Source organism: Nothoprocta perdicaria, unplaced genomic scaffold, assembly GCF_003342845.1.
Source record: "Nothoprocta perdicaria isolate Ctin4 unplaced genomic scaffold, notPer1 scaffold_24, whole genome shotgun sequence".
Lineage (NCBI taxonomy): Eukaryota > Metazoa > Chordata > Aves > Tinamiformes > Tinamidae > Nothoprocta > Nothoprocta perdicaria.
Genome location: NW_020455466.1, coordinates 6,103,967 through 6,122,571, shown reverse-complemented (window position 1 = coordinate 6,122,571; position 18,605 = coordinate 6,103,967). Strand labels below are relative to the sequence as shown.

Sequence of the window (18,605 nt, the reverse complement as noted above, 5' to 3'; positions counted from 1 at the left end):
CAAAAAGAGATGATTTTGTTTCAGATTTTCATGAAGTTTAAACAATTAAAACAGAACCTAGGAAAAATATACATTCTGAAAACATCTGTGTTTATTGGTATTCTACCATTTTGTTTTCTTTCAATAAACGACCTTGCAGGAGGCAGTCAGATCAAAAATATTGTGTGCTAATGTTCAATTAAAAATATAATGAAAATGAAAAGGAGCTAAGAAGAGAATAAATCAGCGCAGACATATTTCAGTGGATAAACAAAACTGAAGAATTGGATAAAAAAATAACGATATAAAAGGAGAGCAAAGCTTAGTGTCGCATAAATCCCGGTATATAGCTCACATTAAACAGATTTTTTTTGAAGAAAAATCTTAAACTTGTGACACTAGCATATTTATCTTTATTTAGGCTAACAGTGAGAGCAYGAGTTCTCACCTTCACCACTTGCGAGCAGCAGCGATAGGCTTCGGCTTTGACGGTCAGCGACGGATGAGACAACAGACGGAGAAGCACCTTCTGACTCCTTGTCTGGAGCACTGGGTTAGTCTGGTCAGACTTCCAGCTACAAAGGAAATACAGTTAAATTCACGCAATAAAATGAACAATTATTTGTTTTACGTAAAGTATGAAATTATTTTAAAGTATCCAAAGATGTCTTAAAAGAAACCTTATATATCATAACTATTTGAAAATGCTTTTAAATTCTGTTAGAAATTAGGAACCTGATAAACATGCCTATTCATCTGAAAACATCTCATTCTACAGAGCTCCAGTGGGCTCTGTAGATCATAGTATACATTTAAAAACATTCTATGCTTTCAGAATGCTTTCCTTGTAGAGGTAACCATTACAATTAAAAAAAATATAAGTGAATTTCTTGTTCTTTAAAGCAGTAATCACACAATAATCCTAAAGCACTAGAGAAACATTGAAACACATTTTTACATTTCATATCTTTAAGACAATTATTAGAGTGCTGTTTAATGTTATTTCTTTTGAAACTCTTTATGTGGAATTATGAATCACTACAGTATTAAGATTTTATATCTCTAATCAAGTGCTCAGTATAGATTTTTTTCTAGGCATCACAGGGTGGCTTAAATTCTCATCCTAGAGAGAAAATATCTAAAAAGCAAATAAATCATGTTATTTAATAAATGAGCTGCCATATTGCAGTACACAGCAACTGAATGAAAATAAAGTCCTTTAGGATTTCTGAGGGTAAAATAAAGCAGTTACATAAATACATTTTAAACAAAGGAATTTATTAAAATACTAAATAGAAAGAGAAGACAAAGTTTTAATACAATTTCTCTGTAAACCAAATGGTAACTTTATAAACATAAGAATACTGTGCAAATTCTTGAAAATGAATAATGAATTAGCTTTTTAAGTAGCTGATATTCAACTTAAAATGCAATTTCCAGTAGAATGGTACAAAGAATACTAAGAGATATTTCAATAGTTAAAATTATAAAATTATACATTGCTCAAACATAAAGGATTAAAAAAAGTCTTGAGATCCTACAATTTGAGAAAGCTTTTTTAATAGAAAAGTTTTTGTTTGTTTGTTTTCTTAAATACAAAGTTTTAATAACAGTTTACTTACATATTTGAGCATATCTGGATGCATTCCTGAAGAAATGGAAAGTGCTGATGGTAAGGAAGACTGTTTAAGGCCTGATCTGCCAATTCTATTAATTCAAAAAGATTCTTATCCCCCTGAAATGCAAAATAAATGSAAAGGACTATCAGCATTCGCATTATTAACCATAAAAAGTTCTTACACAATCTTTCAAAATGTATCATGTAACACATCTACAAAACTAGGTTTAGTTCAGTCTTTCTTAGAAAAGTTAAGCATTTAACTCGTTTCACTACAAATTTACAAACAAATACATTTTAGTACCTGCTCTTGTCATAGTTGAATCCAAAATAAAATTTTGAAATTATGAATTTCAAATTCATAATGAAAATATGAAATGCAACGGGAATAAATAGTGGCTGATGTTTCTTGGCATGAGCACAGTAACACTAGTGAAAACACTTTTTAAAATGCTCAAAAACAGTTTTTCTTTTGATTTTTTTTCTCCAAAATTGAAATACTTTTTTAAAGAATATATTCATTTTTCATGGGAAGAGTACAATGCAGAATTGAACTACATTTAACAATTCACTATTAGCACTAAAGAATGACACTTCAAAATGAGGTCAAAGTGTCTTCACACTTCTCATTAATAGATGGCTAAAAGCCCCCAAATTTAAATGACTTAACTTCACTGTAAAGTATATTTTATAACTAAGCTGTTATTTRTACTAAGTTCAAAACTTGCCAAAATAATTTTTTAAAAAATAAACTAGCTCAATTCATCTTTTTTAATACTTTACGTTGCCATAGTTTATTCATTTATATTTCCTACAAACAGATAAAGCATTTTGCACAAGCATTACTTACAAATGGACTATGTAGACAATGGAAAAGAATAGTTTAAGACTATGATGGAAAGCCTTTACTTATAAGACAAAATATATTCATTGTCTCCATAATGAATAAGCACACAGATAATTATCTCACACATTCTAGAAGAAATTTTACTTAGAGGTAGAATTGTCAGGTAATAAGAAATTAAAATATCCAAAATTAATGAATCTTGTGTTTGCATCAGGGAGAGGGGGACATGGAAGAAATAAATTTGCCTACAGAAAATATGTTGTCTAATAAAACTTCACACCTCCTTATGAGTTTCCATCATAAAGCTACAAGTGCATTCAATCGAATAAGCACATTCTGAGGCTTGTTTATAAATACTGTAGTTTTCTGAACTCATCTGCTCCAAATATGCTGCTGTAGATTCATGAACATTTGGATATTCCAAGGAGAAGGGCATATCCAGAGACAGGAGAAATAAAGCATCCACCAAATGCTTCGGTAAAACTTGACTTGCCTTCAAAAAAATGAAAGGGACCGTCAGAATAAAATAGAATGAATGACTCTCAAATAGAGTAAAAACAACAGCATTTTCAGTTATTCAACAATCACAATCACTGGTCTTTTTGTAATTTATAAAAGAGACATATATCAAAGGAGTTATTATACGAATAAGTGAGAGATAGTAAATACCACTTTTGAGTCACATCTACAAACAGTAACAGAGGATGTATCAGGTCCAGCCACAACATGAACCGCACAGACTGCCTAGGTCAAATTACTGTCAAACCACTAGATGGCAGAGAACACACAGATCACAATTCTTCCTATATTTTAATCACTAAAAGCTGTCAAAAAACCCGCATAGTAATATATATCATACTAAGAATGGTGTTATGTTTGTACTTTTCTTTTAGGTTATTTATTACAAGTGTTCTTTTGCTAAAATTTGTGACCTCACACTAAAAATTGTTTCTGCACAGAATTAGAAATTCCACATCAAGTATATAAGAGCATAGCAATCAAAAAGATAAAATCTTATTGGATTAGTATTTCTGTATTTATTTTCAGGGACAAGAGACTACTTGCATTAATAATAAAATATTTCATGTTTATAAAAAAAATCCATAACCAAGTGAATCTGAGTACTAGACTGAAAAAAAAAAAAATCTAAGAGAGCAACCTTACAACACAGTGATGGAAACAGAGTTTCTTGGGACTTTTAAACGCTTTAGATGCTCGAAATATCTTCTAAWATCGTCTATCCCACAAATACTTCCAGATCAGATCACATCAGGTCCCTGTCTAAACTCAAAAAACAGCTCACAAGATAAAATACAGAAAATTTCAAGAACATTAGAATCAAAAAGGACTTAAAAATCACTATAAAAATGTTAAAATTATTTGCTATGTTCCATCAAATACATTAAGAGACAGAGATGATTACAAACAGTAAGCAGAGATGATTACAAACAGTGCTTACTAGAAACAAGCAGAGGGCAGCACAGCTTTGCCAACCACACATACCTGATTAGAAAATGCTATGGGAGAAAATAGAATATTGAATTCTGAAAACCTCACTAAAATAACAAGTATATTAGATAATGCCTGAAATCTGCATCACCCATCTGAACAATGCGCCGAAAACTGAAGATAGGGCAAAGTTGCCTTCTGTGTTTAATCCACAACCAAGGTAAAGTCAGGTGAACTTTGCTAGCCACAGAGTATTCTATCAGCACTAATCATGGCAAAAGGTACCTCTTAATAAATTAAACACAAACACTTCTAAAATTAGTGATGACCTACCTTTTCTACAGGCAGAAGCATTTGCAGCAGCCTAACAGTGAAAAGGGAGATGCTGATAAATGCCATTCTGTGATGCACCACTATCACCTCAGGCTGCTCTGCAGTAATGTTGCTTTTGTGATACAATATAGTTTCTCCAAGCAAATCAAACACCATAAGCAACTTGTCCTTCTGAAAAGGAAATCAAAGATACAAGCATTAGAAATAATTGCCATAATATTATTATAATATCTTGAAATGCTTATACAGTATCTGTACTATCTTGAACACAATTATACCAACTAATTTAAAAATGAAGAAATAATACATAATACATGGAGTTTCATTTATCCTCAAAACAGAAGTTTGCATTACAGCTATAGACTTGATTGCGTTTTCACTTGTAGTTCTGAATACATTATTCTGTAATTACCCCTTAACTGGTTGCTCTCTACCCCCATTTTGTAATTTCCTCCTTTCTGTTTTTGAACTTTTGACATTCAATGTCGTATATAAAAGGGTTTTGAAGTTCACTTTTAATATAGAAATCTTACGATTTAATTTGAATCTGCTAATGAAAGATAACCATAAAAAAATAAGTTTACACACTCGCATAGAGTTTTCAAAGCATCTAATGCTTTTATAAGATTATTTCTAATAATTTTTCTAATTAGATACACTTTTCTTCAATTTATTAGATCATATCAAAACCTAGAATCTCTATCATTTGGAAAGTTAAAGGGAAAAAAAGAAAAAAGATCATCGGGAGAGAGCATGGTAATTTTCTAGAATTTGGTCATCTGAAAAAGCCAAGTTTGTACGTAGGGACACCTAATCCTGCCTTAGTTCTGATTGACCGAGCAGGTGTATAAGAGATTTAGCTTAGTACTTTTACAAATGCATTAAGATCTATAGTCTGACTCAACATGGCAAAATTTGAAAGAATTATCATTATCATATAGTTATCATCAAAAATCATTTCACAGCATGAACAGGTTGCAAGCTCATTTTAAAAGTTCAAGAAACAAATTGCTTCCTGCCCTAATACAGTTGGCAAAGGCAGGTGAARCCTCAGCTTCAATACTCTGGGAATCTCAAATCAGCAGCTGAATCAAACAGATCATTCTTCCCTAAAGGATATCTGTCTCAAAACAAACGATGCAAAAACTTTAGAGGCTACAGTTGCTCTACAGATGCAAACTTTTGTGATATAGTGCAAAAATCAAATCATACTTAAATACATATTGAAAAGTAAGAAAGGAATAACAATTTTACATGGGGATGTTACTGAAAAAGCTGTTTTACATATATACATCCACACACAAACAAATTTTTGAAAGGAATTTCCAATATATGCATGCATATATTTCTGTAAGATATACTTTTTCATAGATTTTTTAAAGCACATTTCAAACAAATGGTGTCAGAGAATGAAACTATGCAAGAAACACTTTTAAGTTTCGTAGACAAGCGAGACATTGCCTCTTTCCCTTGGAACTAATAAAAACATGCTTTTTCTTTGTTTTGTAAGAACCAAGGAATAACACTGATGATTTAAAAAAAAAAAAAAAAAAAAAAAAAAAAAAAAAAAAAAAAAAAAAAAAAAAAAAAAAAAAAAAAAAAGGATATAGCAGTAAATACCATCTAAGTAAGCTTAACAGTTGTTTCCTGGAATTATTCACTATATTCAGTTATCTGCTATCTAGTTATTCACTATATTCAGTTATCTGCTATCTAGTTGAAGGTCAGAAAAGAGAGAGATGTTTTTTAAACCTCCTGCATGGCCAATTGATTTATAAAATCTAGCTTTACTTCAGCTTTATTTGCCCTACACATAGGTGTATATATAGGCAGAGATATGAACACACACATACATATATACCAATACTGTACTTAACTTGATGGCAAAATTATATTTCCCAGTAACATGATTTTTTTTAGATCATGATTTTTCTTCTAAGAGCTATCTCAAATAATAATACATAATATATACCATTAACATACCACAAATAGTTGTATATAATACCACTTAAAGCTTCTACAGTAGTTGGACTGATTTGGATGCAAAAGGGTTATTTCCCCCACATAACAACATTCTTTATTCCATCAGTATATTTGTTCAGGTAATACAACAACCAGATGACAGAATTTAATGCTAAAATTTTTACAATAAGTGTTGAGAAAGGTTTCTTCAGCATAGATTAATGCTGATGAATTGTAACAGACTTTAACAAATGAGTGTCAGTATACTAAAAGTCCCCATTCAGTGCTAGGCACTTCTAATAAGATAGATTACCTGCAGCAGATAGTACAGAGTAGGAAAGGCTACAAAAAATACTAAAAAATTAAAGACTGTAAAAAATGGTTCAGATTCTGTAGCATTTTCATGCTACCTTACAAGTCACGTTCATTCAAGATTAAGCTTAACTGAGATTTTTAGACAGATTCTCTGCAACTCTGATATCTACATACACATATCATGCTAGCTAAAATGTTTCACTCATCTGCAAGAGGCAGGAAGTCACACATTGTTATTCTATCTGGTAGTTAATTACTTGATATGTTATAAAAACTTCACAAGTTAAATGAAATAATAATGTAAATAAAGTGAAAACCTTCATCTAAATCAAACTGCTCACCTAACATCTGCAGTTAGTGCTTTTTACCTTGCCTCAASGTCCCTTCCCTTATAGCTACTTCTCTTAACATAACGGCCTTTTACGCCATGGCAAAAAACCACAATGACTTGTTTTGTTGAGATGAAGTTTCAGTGTCCTCTAATATGAGKTTTTATACTTAAAACATATAGAAGGTGGCAGTAGTAAAACCAATACTAAACTTTTAAGATCTGAAAGTGGTAGCTCAGCAGAAGATTACATACGTATATGAACTACTGCAAGATAATGTCCGAGGCTTACAAGAGCAGGCTGTTAAACATAGCTGAAGAAAGCCTAAATAAAAATCTCACCAATTCCAACCCAAAAAGGCTATCATCTTCCCAAACATCTTCAGAAATAGCATCACCAATAAGGTACATATCTTCAACAAGCAGTTCAAGAACTTCCACTGTCACTCTCCTACTGCCTAGGAACACAAATACAGAGACAGAAAAATTCAAAGTCACTTTAAACATAAGATTATTCCAAATGTGGAATTCTGAGATTTTAGTTTTCCTGCACATTTCTTCCAATTTAGTTGACGCTAAATGCCATCAACTAGCATGGAAGGTGAATCATCAAAGCTGACAACTAGCCAATATAACAGAAAAGACTGATTTAGTCTTTAACTGAAAAAAGTCTGTATTTGCTAATAATTTGTAGTAAATGACTAAGGTCAAGAGAAACAAGGAAAAACAAAATCGATCTGAAAATGAAACATTATTTTTAAGATACAATTTTGAAAAATGGAAAAACTTTCAATTTGAACATTTAAATTATGTGGCAAACTACAGAACTATATGAAATTATCTTACTGTCATGCCTTGAAAATGGATTATAACCCTAGAGTTAGACAAACAAATAAACAGAACAGCTACCAGTGAAATTCTGTCCTGTTTTGTCTCAAAATGAAACATCACTAAAATTGATCACATCATCCTATAAGGAGGCATGTTCCCATTGTTTCAGTAAATGAAAATGCAATTGCATTTCAAACAAATTAGATGAAAATTAACTTTTCAGATTAACTTTCCCACTGAAATTCTCCAGCACATCATTAAACATTTAAACAACAACWAAAAAACCAATAAACTGCAAAGACAAACACATTTTTCAGTTTATCAATTAATGTAACAGACAGGTTACACTARTTTTGTTAAAAATGAGCAACTGTAGTCCTCTATCCACTTAAAAATGTTTTCTTTAGTAAGGTCTTTGCAGGAAGCAAACAGATAATATGCAGAAATTACCTGTGCATAGTTGTTTTGTTGTTTACAAAAGCAAACTTAATCAGAATATAAAAAGACATTAAAAATTTTTTCTTTCTCTCTGTGGGTGTGTATGGATGGATAGATTGACAAATATCTCTATGTCAAACTTCAATGATCAAATAATGTTCTGATAATTGATAAAAACCATGCTTAATGCATGCTTAATGCTTGGCATCATTGGGTTTGTCTTTATACATAAGAAATGCAGCTATTCATTTTCTAAAAATGGGTTTTGAATGTTATTCTATAACAGCTGAAATATCTTGAAAAAACTAAAGCATCTGAGCAAAAAAMCATATTCTTCCTAAAATATGAAGATTTAGCAAATAGATGCTCAGATTCTACAATTGTTGCAAACAGAAAACATAGGAACCTAGAAAAAATATTTTCTGTCATAAAGGAGGAACTGACAGAAGTCAAAAGAATGTCTTGAATACAGTGATATCTAAGTATCACTATCTTGAAAAAAAAAGTTTTATTTTGTSAGCTTTTTGTATTTACAGAGAAAGAAAAAAGAAAATACGCTTTCAATTAGTTTACTGAAGGACAAAGCTTAATATTGATTTACAGTCAAATATTTAAGGAGTATTTTGTGGTACCAAAAAGAGTAATGAGTTAAACAGGCATAAAATATCACTAAATATCAATACATTTCATTCTATAAATTCATGTCCCAAATCAATTCAGAAACTGTTGATAGGCATAGTCTGGTCATAGACAGATATTTCAAATTCCCTATATTTAAAAACCTTACCACTTTCATCAGTATATAATTTGAATGACATTGTTTTACAACTAAATTTTATTTTTGATAGCCTAGGATGAAAAAGACTAGATATTCAAAAGGTTTTGCAAGTCAGAACATTCATAAGTTTAACTAAGAATCATTACTGATATTAAGATAGAACCATTACCTATAAAAATTAGTAATTAACACACATGTATGGTTTATTACTGAATACAAAAGAAAAATAAACTTAAGAATTTATTATTTCCTGCACAGAGGGAAATAATATGATCAAAGAGATTTAATAAGAGAGTTTAAAACAAAACCCATCTTCTTAGGAGCGTTTTGTTTCTTTCCCCTCCCTCTCGAGTGACACTTTGTTCTGCCAAACAAGTGTTCCCGTATAACTATTTCTTCCTACTTCCCACCACTGCTCCCCCATCACTAGTAAAAAGCAGACACAATTTCTGCAGCACATCCAGAAATGACCAGAAGCGTCTGCCTTGAAGACTTAAACAAAACCTTTAARCTAGAACTGCTCTGATTTGTTAATACACTTTGGTAATCATACGTATCCGGTCATTCAAGGTACTCGCTTCATCACACTAACATCCTAGAAAGTTYACACAGAAGACGGCTTAAGAAAATAGTATCAAGCTCCCTAAGTTAATGTGAAGGAGATACATAAGTAACACATTTCATTCCAAACTYTCGCACCTGTTCTTAGAAGAGGCACAGCACTTTCTAGGACCAAAACACAGAACTGTGGAAGGCTGAGCTGTTTCATCTGTAATTCCAAAATATCCTCATTTTCAAGATCTGGCACATCAGCATGTCCAACATCAAATGGGGAGTGGAGAGATAGTCTCGAGTTTACATTTGCTTGACTACTGTTTCCACTTAAAGAAAACAAAAACAAATTTTAAAGATAAAATTTTCTTTTTCCAAAGAAGAAAATCCAAAGATGTTAATCAAACGACACCAAGTATTTTAACACCTCCTTTCCTTCCAGAGTTTTTCTACTCTCCTGCAAAGTTGCAGAGAAAAGACGGTGTTTGTTTTTTTAAAATTGCAGAGTTGCTAGCGTGACAAGTGAATGCCTAGCRTTTTGGCAGTAGTCTGCCAAAAAAAATTTAATGTAAATGTTTACACAACACAATAATTTTGACTATGCAGTATAGTGACCTATGAAATACTCATTCAACTTTTGAGAGACTTTTTGACAGAGCTGCTGAAGCAAAAAAACATGACTTCAGTATTTGTTTAGACAGTAGTCTTAATAAATCTAAGTCCATGTATTACAAATGTACGCACAATGAGCATAAAAAAAATCTCATRATATCAGTCAGTGTTAAGTTTATTAGATACAGAATAAGGTAGATAAACTGATCTTACATATCTCTAATACTATTTAAAGAACTAACTGCCTTAATCTAATTCTTTGTGTCRTTTATCAGCTTGCTAGAAYTTAAATCACGTATATACGGAAAGCAATTAAGACACTCATATTCTCCCACAAACCAGAGTGCAGCAGACAACATAATTCTATAGCAATCACTTTAATTAAAACATAAAATTATTTTATTCACCTGGAAGAAGCTGCATCCCAGTCTTGACCATCTCCTCGAGGCCGCTGAACCGTCCGCCCAATGACAGACGGCCGAGGGCTGCTGCTTCCAGGGGACAGATTCTGAGAATGAGGAGGACCTCTTGCTTCTTGACAGTAAGAGACAGATGAATTCTGGGAAGCTGTGCCTTGAAGTAACATAAATAAAATTAACATTTCTAAGTTAACATATTTCAAAACCAATACATAACRCATTACTGGAATCCATAATTCTGAAAGATATTAGGTAAGGATGTAAAAGCAATTAAGGTAGGATATGGCAAACACCAAGTAAATATTAGCAGTCTAGGACAATGTAGCACTCAGAAGTAGCAGAGTTTTGACACTCAATTCCAGTGCAAACACTGAAAGTTAGAGTTAAGTCACAATTCTAACTTTTTAAAAAAATTTTACTAGAATAATTTCTTGATGTATTGCATTAATTCTGCTTTAATGTGTTACAATCACACAGTGCAGGAAAACAACACCGAGTTATATAAGGTTCACATGAATGTTTCACAAGCTTTGGTAAATTGAAGTTAAGCATAAACAAACCAAATTTTAAAATGGTCTCATACTCTATCAGAGTAAAAATATTAAAACATATCAAAAAGGAGCTGATGTGAAGAACTGACCAAAATACAAACATACCTAGTGTCTGACTACGGTTATTAGATTTGCTCATGTTATAATTGAATTAGCAAAGAAACGGCCAACAGAATTTATTGAGATTAAGACACTAAGCATAATGACAAGCTTATGAAGAGAATCAGAATACCAATTTAGAGAAACATAAAGTTGATTAAATTCAGCTGACAATATGGAAACAGGAAAATTACAACTAATCTACATTATTAAATCTACAAAATTTAAGCATTAAGAACATTGTGAAACAGCCATAATGACTGCAATATCTGAAAACTACTTTCAGCTATTGGAATAGAGGACAAGTTAGCATGGCTCATCCAGTTCACAAATATCTTGTCAAAAGCACTAACAGCTTGAAACTTTGATCTGCAGTAGTTACCCATTTTTTGGGCTGCAGTAGCTACCCACTTTTGTTTTACAGACTTTTAAATTTAGTTAAAAATTCATCTGACATACAAATAATTGGACGCAGGGAAAAGCAGATGCATAAAGAATCACTGGAAACGATCCAAAAGAATATTTCAAGTAATCCAAGTACCTCAAAACTACTTACTAACATAAACAGCATCCACAGGCTAGTACTGAACACCATTATGGAGCAAGAATTATACAAGTCTYCACTTATTATAAAGTGATTTTTAAATAAAATTATAATCTTACTTATAGTAAAAAAGAAATATAATTTTAAAGTATTTTTAAAAACCCACCTTGCTCACTGCAGAAGAAATTCGGATCTCTGTGAAAATTAAGTCTGTTTCTTAAGAAGAGGCAGAGCTGTTGCATGCATGACACAGCCTGCAAAGCTAAGCGATGTCTTCCATCTCCTCCAAAAGCCAACTTGAGCAGAGACAGAAGACTCTGCAAATACAGAACCATTAACATTGGTAGATTAACATTAATACACCTCAATAAACAATCACTACAGAAAAATCTTGATATACAGTTTTAAAATGTTTCTAGGTGCTTAAAATTCACTTCAAAAAAAGACTTAATTACTGTTTTCTTATTAAAAGCAAGACTATCACTCCTAAAGAAAAAGCTGAGTTCCATACTACTATAACGAAGTTTCTGTACTGACATGTTTTCATACTTTTATTATAAGAGTCTACTAAAGAATGCATAGAGAGTATGACAAAAATGGATTTTCTTATCCAGAAGAAATTAAGTATTACTTCACAATACACTTGATTGACAATTAGCAACAGAAATGATGACAATCAAATAATTTTCAAAATACAACTTATAGCAAACATTCTTTTTGCTACATATCTACAGTTTACACTGACTTAAAGACTTTTCTTTAGTTGTTCATAGCAGTGACTAGAAACAAACTGTATCATTGTATCAGTTTTAACTTGGTACAAGTTATGACAAGTACAACAAGTAACTAATCTTGATCTCACCTGTACAATATTCGGTCTTTGAAGGAAGATCTCAGCAGGAAAATCTTGCATAATGACATCCTGGAGAAGTTCACATGTATTCCAAATTAAACTGTGGTTGTTACTTCTCAGAGAGCTAAATGCAGTTCATATTTAAATATGCAACAAAAACATTAATCACCAGCTTAGACAAGTTTTTACAAGAAAATTATAATTACAGCACTGCACACCCCAGTAATGCTGCAACACCACTGCAAACTTGAGTTTCTCCTTACTACTCAATTTCATCTCTCATCAAACCAAATGTAAAATTAAGTTCCTAGAAGAGAAAAGGTTTGATTCATTTTGAATTTGAAATTATGATAACAAAAGTCAGAAATTCCATGAAAGCACAGCCCTCTACTGTAAAGAATCCAGTGCTTACCAGTAAGAAAGCTTTTCATTAGCAAGGTTCTCGTAAAACTTACTCAAATTGCACTTTGTGAGAAGTTACAAAAAGGAAGAAATTTAGTCCCTATTTGCTAAAGCTTTATCTTATTATAGAATCATAACCTTTCAATTATTCTACTTTACTTTTGTATTTTTTCTGTTTTAGAAACAACCATTAAAAATTAAAATATGCTCTGCTTCAAGGATCTGTTTTTTTCTTCACTGACATAAACTTGAGAGGAGAAAAAAAAAAAAAAAATCACTCTAGAAGGAAGACCTTAAGTGGTCAAGGCCTGAATAAAATACTGTAGCTAAATTTACTGCTTAAACCCAGTCAAACTACTAGTAGAAGTATGGACTTCTCTGCTAAGTGGTCCTGAGGCAAAGATAAGATTTTGTTGCAGGTTGTCACAAAATCAGAGAATGGTTGAGATTGGAAGGGACCTCCAGAGGTCATCTAGTACAACCTCTGCTCAGAGACATCCACCTACAGTATGCGGCACAGGTGGGTTTGGAAGACCTCCAGAGAAGGAGACTCCACAGTCTCCCTGCGCAGCCTGTTCCAGGGCTCTGTCACCCTCACAGTAAAATTCCTCCTCACATGGAGATGGAACTTAATGTGCTTCAGCTTACACTCATGACCCCTTGTCCTATCACTGGCCACCAATGAAAAGAGTTTGGCCCTTCCTCCCTACATTTTCCTCTCAGTTATTTATACATGTTTACAAGATCCCCTCTCAATCTTCTTTCCTCCAGGCTAAACAGGTCTAGCTTGCTTAGTCTATCCTCGTATGAGAGATGTTCCGTTCTCTTAATCATCTTGGTTGCCCTCCGCTGGACCCTCTCTACAAGCTCCCCATCCCAGACTCAACCCAATACTCCAAGTGCAGCCTCACCAGAGCTGAGGAGAGGGGCAGGATCCCCTCCCTTTACCTGTTGGCCACAGTCCTCCCCATGCAGGCCAGGATCCCATTGGCCTTCTTGGCCACAAGGATACATTGCTGCTTCATGGGTAACTTGTTGTCAAGTTGCTATCTAAAAAAACTCTCCATAACTCAAAGTTAATTGAGTAACTCTTCGTCCTAGCTTGACAAATTTAAAGAATCAAGCATCATGAACCAAAAATATGCTTTGAATTAGACATCCAGTATGAAGAGAGACATTAACGGGAAATTGCCTTGTTACAACTCATTGTTTATCTGCTCTGCCAAAATTCAATGCAGTTTTTATAAAAAGTTATCAAAGATTAACTTGTTAACTTATTTGCAAGAAGAGTCTAATGATATATAAGAACAGGAAGTTTGAATCACTAGAATCAAAGAAAAAAAGAATTCAACTTAATCGTAATGTTCTTTTAACTGTACCTTTCATTTGATGAAAGGACATGTCTATCTGTTGAGGTTAGAGTTAGCCAAGGAAACGTAGAAAACTTCAAGCATTTTACTGTCAAAAAAAAAGTACATATTTGAAGTATATAAGGCTGTAACACATGGCATTTCTAGATTTTCTGAAAAGTATTAACATTTTAAACTATATTAAAATGTTTATAGCATACTGTAGCAGAATTTATTTATTTTACTATGGTTATGTAACCTATTTAGAAAAAGGCGAGAAAGATTCATAACGATCACAAATGATGATTCATAAATATCAACATGTTATCTGTAATGAAATTTAATGTAAATTACACCTCTAAAAACTTTAACATATTTGCATTTCATAATTACACATACCAATTGTTCTTTTGGGAGGTATTTCTAACTGCTGCACATGACTTCCATCTTGACAAAAGTATCCAGTGAATAACTCCTCTTGAGGTAGARCTAAAATAAAGGATAAGTTTTAAAATGCACAGTAAAAAAAGAGATTTGCATTCAAGGAATGTGAACTGCTTCCCTTTTGCCCTTCAATTTTAACTTACTAATGAAACCCATTCAAAATAGTTTCAGATGGTCAAGAGAGGAGGGTGAAAAATAACTGCATTTTTATAATCACATTCTGCAATTAAGCTTTTTCCATTTCCTTATGCTGCTTTACATACTAAATAAACAATAGCAAATCAATTACACAAAATGTAATTGTTTACAACATTACTTATATACTAAYAGATTTAATTTTTCAAATCAACTATTTAAAATGTCATTCTACCAATACTGCTCTCTTTTGGTCAATTAAGAAGTTGTTTTGTAGGGAATGCAACATGCGCATTAATATAACAATTACAATATACAAGGTACACAACAAGAAAAGAAGTATAAGTTACATAACATTATAAACAATCTTTGAAACACAGATAATAGCAATACTTGGTTCAAAAAATACAACCAGATAATAACCAGGTTATAAACATAAGTCTTTTTCTCAAAAAAAATCTCTGCTGATAAATATTCAGTTTAATCTACACATCTGTATAATTAACAGTATAAACAGGTATTATTYGGGTAGATTAGAAAAGATATAGTTTAAGCATGCATATGCAAAAGATTATTGTATATTTTTTATTCAGTGGCAATCTTAACGCAGAAAATAATCTAGCTAAATTCTTGTGGGGGAAAAGAGGAGAGCAGCAGAAAAAGAATAAAATAAAAATCAACAAGCAGCCAGCGCACAATTTGCAGCAAACTGAAATTCCAAAGTTTGGAAAGACTGCAGGAACCATAGAAAAATTACTCCTTCCCTAAGAGTGCGCTGGATGRATGCAATCACCGTTGGCCATTTCTTCATTGTGTTGTAAAACAGCAGTGTCTTTCCCACAACAACCAGAAGCATTTACTAAGGATTCTCCATGCTACATAATCTCCTTCCTTATCATTTTCTGTCTAAATACAGAAGGCAGAAGAGGAGAGTGATGTGGGTTTGCTTCTTGACTCCATCTAGAGTGGTGCTATAAATAATGATCATGACTACAGCACAACAGATTGAGTTGTCTGTTTGAAGAGGATAGATAATTACAGCACCTCACACGTTTTAGGTAAACATTATATGCATTTTACTATGACAAGTGTTTATTCAAACTAAACAGATAAAAAATGGTTTAGTGTTGTGTGCAATAAAAACACTTCTAACTATGATCAAATCTACTTCTACATTTTGATTAAATTTCCCTCTAARTTAAGCCTAATTTATCCAGGCAACAAGGCATATTTGCATAAGTACTGAACTACTCAAAAATTACAAAACTTATTGCCATAAAGCAGTCTTTTGAAGTTATTCTTGTGCCATGTTAAAATGTGTTAAAAACACAAAGAAAAGGACAGAGAAGGTCTGATAAAGGAATGAGGACAGGAGCAGGTCTGTTAAGTCCCAATTCCAATAAAGTAGTGGCTATAACCAGCTAAGCTAGGTTTAGGTTAATACTTTTTCCTAACAGAATCTACTTTGCCATATAGTTCGTTAAATTACAAAAATATATTTGCCTATTAAGTCATAAAAAACAAAACAAAAACAAACAAACAACAACAAAAACAGCTTTTCACAACCCAGCTTTTCATTTACTTTCTCATTTTAAAAAAGCGACGCCCGATTTACCTGAACGATCTACTGAAGGCTGAGGCCGAGTTTGATTGCACACTGACATATAACTAGAAGGAATTCCAGAAGGAAGCAAGAACAGTCCATCCACAATCCCGTCAATTACAGCCTGTAAATTTGGTTCCACGTTGGGGCGAAGCTGTGAGAAGAATTCCACTGCACCAAYTGCAATCATCTGCTGGGCAGCAGATGGATGCTATATTAAAACAAAACAAAAACAATCAAACAAACCAACCAACTGAAAAAGAGGAAGTTAGCTAGAAGGGTCTCACAGTTTTCAAAACAGTGGGAAAAAAAAAGAGAGTTTTTGACCAATATTGAAGCCGTGAAGTCAGATTTGGCTTCTAACATTCTGTAACACTATTCATCACTGCAAAGGTGGAGTTACTTTCTTTGCTTCTCTGCATAGTTGAGGTTTAGTTATTAAAAAATGAAAGAATTTGAGATCTCTGTTCTGCAAAGTGTTCTCAACTATTCTAAAATATATTTTATCATCATTTCAATCTTCCCATTTCAGGAACAGAGCAAATGCAAATTATGGTCACAGAGGAAATCAAACACTAAGTTATAACACAGCAAGTCACCCAAACTGTTTTCATTTCCATTTACACAGCAACTCCTTTTTGTGTAAAGGCTCATTACAAAGGCCTGCAAAATAGAATATTCCCCAACTTCACTTAGATTTAGCAGCCTAAAGGTATACACTTTAAGTAAAAATAGATGTTTCACATCGTACCTTAATCAAATTGTTCATGAAATTTAGAATTTCTTCCTTCATTGGTACCACTGGAAAATTGAACCACTCCAAAAGATTAAGGAAAAGCAGCTTTTCATGGACAAGATCAGCATATGCAATCAAGTTATGATCTAGTTTAAACAGAATATTCTTCAGAGATCGCTCTCTTATCTCTGCCAGCTCATGACCTGTTTCCAAAAATGTATATATAAAGAAAAAAAAAATTATCTCAGGTAACTGATTTCATATTTAGACAAGAAGAATACTGTCACTGATTCGTGAAAAGCTTGCAACTGTCAGTGTTGTGCTTACCAGGAAAACAACTACAACTGCACTCCACAGCACTATACTAGTCAAGCATAAAAGGAACAAAACATTTACAGAATGCAGCGACATGCACAGGTGGCAAACGCAGAACAAGAGGGCCTCACAAGAAGAGGACACAACACTGGAGGGACCCCAGTACCTCCCAGGGAATCACCACTGGGTGCTTGTCACGCGCTGTGCCCCGCGGATCCGACACGAGCTACAGCGAAAAACCAGAGCCGGGAGAGTTGGATCCCCCGCCCGGAACAGGGGAGTCGCTGCTCTTTCCCGTGTGGGGAGACATCGCTCCTTGGGAGAGCGGGACGCGCAGCGAGGGCTCGCCGGCGCAGAGGAACGACAGAGAGCCGCAAACAACCCCCCGTCGTGGTCCCCGCAGGTGCTCGGCGGGGCAGGGCCGGGACAGCGGCAGGGGGGCCACGGTGGGGCCGTTACCGAGCTTCCTGACGAGCACAGACAGCTCCATGGCGCCGCTCCCCGCCGGAATTCAACCGCCGCGCCGCCAACGGCCGCTGCCGCGCCGCAGCGCACGCTGGGAAATGTAGTCCCGGTCAGCTCCGGCCGCCACCAACACCCCCTCGGCTGCGCGCAAAGAATCCCGGGAGTTCTCTTCCTCCGTGCTCCCGGAAGTTGCGTACCCCGCGGGCTGCGGCGGGAATGGGAAGGACTACAACTCCCGTCGTGCCCCGCGCCCTGTCACCGGCCCCCGGCGCCCCCCGGCGGCCGCCGATTCACCGACTACCTCGGCCGCGGCCAGAGGGGCGGGTTTATTGCCGGTGTTTCCAAAGCGGAAGGGATGAGTTTGGAAAACGAAGCCGTCAGAGGATTTTGTGTCGTCGTCCTGATGTAAAGAATCACTGTTTTCCCCGCTCCTCAGGTTTTCTTCCAATAAGACTGCCCCCCCCAAGTGCCTCCAGATATGGAGTGTGAATGACCTATAAGAGGAGCTTAGAAGTTACTCAAACATCTATAGGAATATTTCTTTTTCTGAGAGAAGGAACACTTAATGTGGATTTGTATTCCAATAACAATAACTCAAAAAAAAAAAATAGTGTGAAGCAAACTTCAGATGGAAACACCCAATTATTA

General features: G+C 34.1%; 1 protein-coding gene across 1 annotated transcript in view; it reads right to left on the bottom strand.

Annotated features, from left to right (window-relative positions):
- Nucleotides 1-17,982, bottom strand: part of RTTN (rotatin) — a 74,284-nt gene extending 56,302 nt beyond the window's left edge. Inside the window, exons 1-14 of the mRNA XM_026039744.1 lie at nt 17,952-17,982; nt 17,193-17,380; nt 16,454-16,652; nt 14,659-14,748; nt 14,290-14,368; nt 12,518-12,632; nt 11,822-11,972; nt 10,450-10,615; nt 9,578-9,759; nt 7,174-7,289; nt 4,227-4,397; nt 2,725-2,937; nt 1,602-1,714; nt 428-554 (exon numbers count right to left, since the gene is read on the bottom strand). Of these exons, the coding sequence (XP_025895529.1) occupies nt 428-554; nt 1,602-1,714; nt 2,725-2,937; nt 4,227-4,397; nt 7,174-7,289; nt 9,578-9,759; nt 10,450-10,615; nt 11,822-11,972; nt 12,518-12,632; nt 14,290-14,368; nt 14,659-14,748; nt 16,454-16,652; nt 17,193-17,380; nt 17,952-17,982 (1,941 nt within the window). The remainder of the gene's footprint in view (nt 1-427; nt 555-1,601; nt 1,715-2,724; nt 2,938-4,226; nt 4,398-7,173; nt 7,290-9,577; nt 9,760-10,449; nt 10,616-11,821; nt 11,973-12,517; nt 12,633-14,289; nt 14,369-14,658; nt 14,749-16,453; nt 16,653-17,192; nt 17,381-17,951) is intronic.
- Nucleotides 17,983-18,605: the final 623 nt, after the last annotated feature.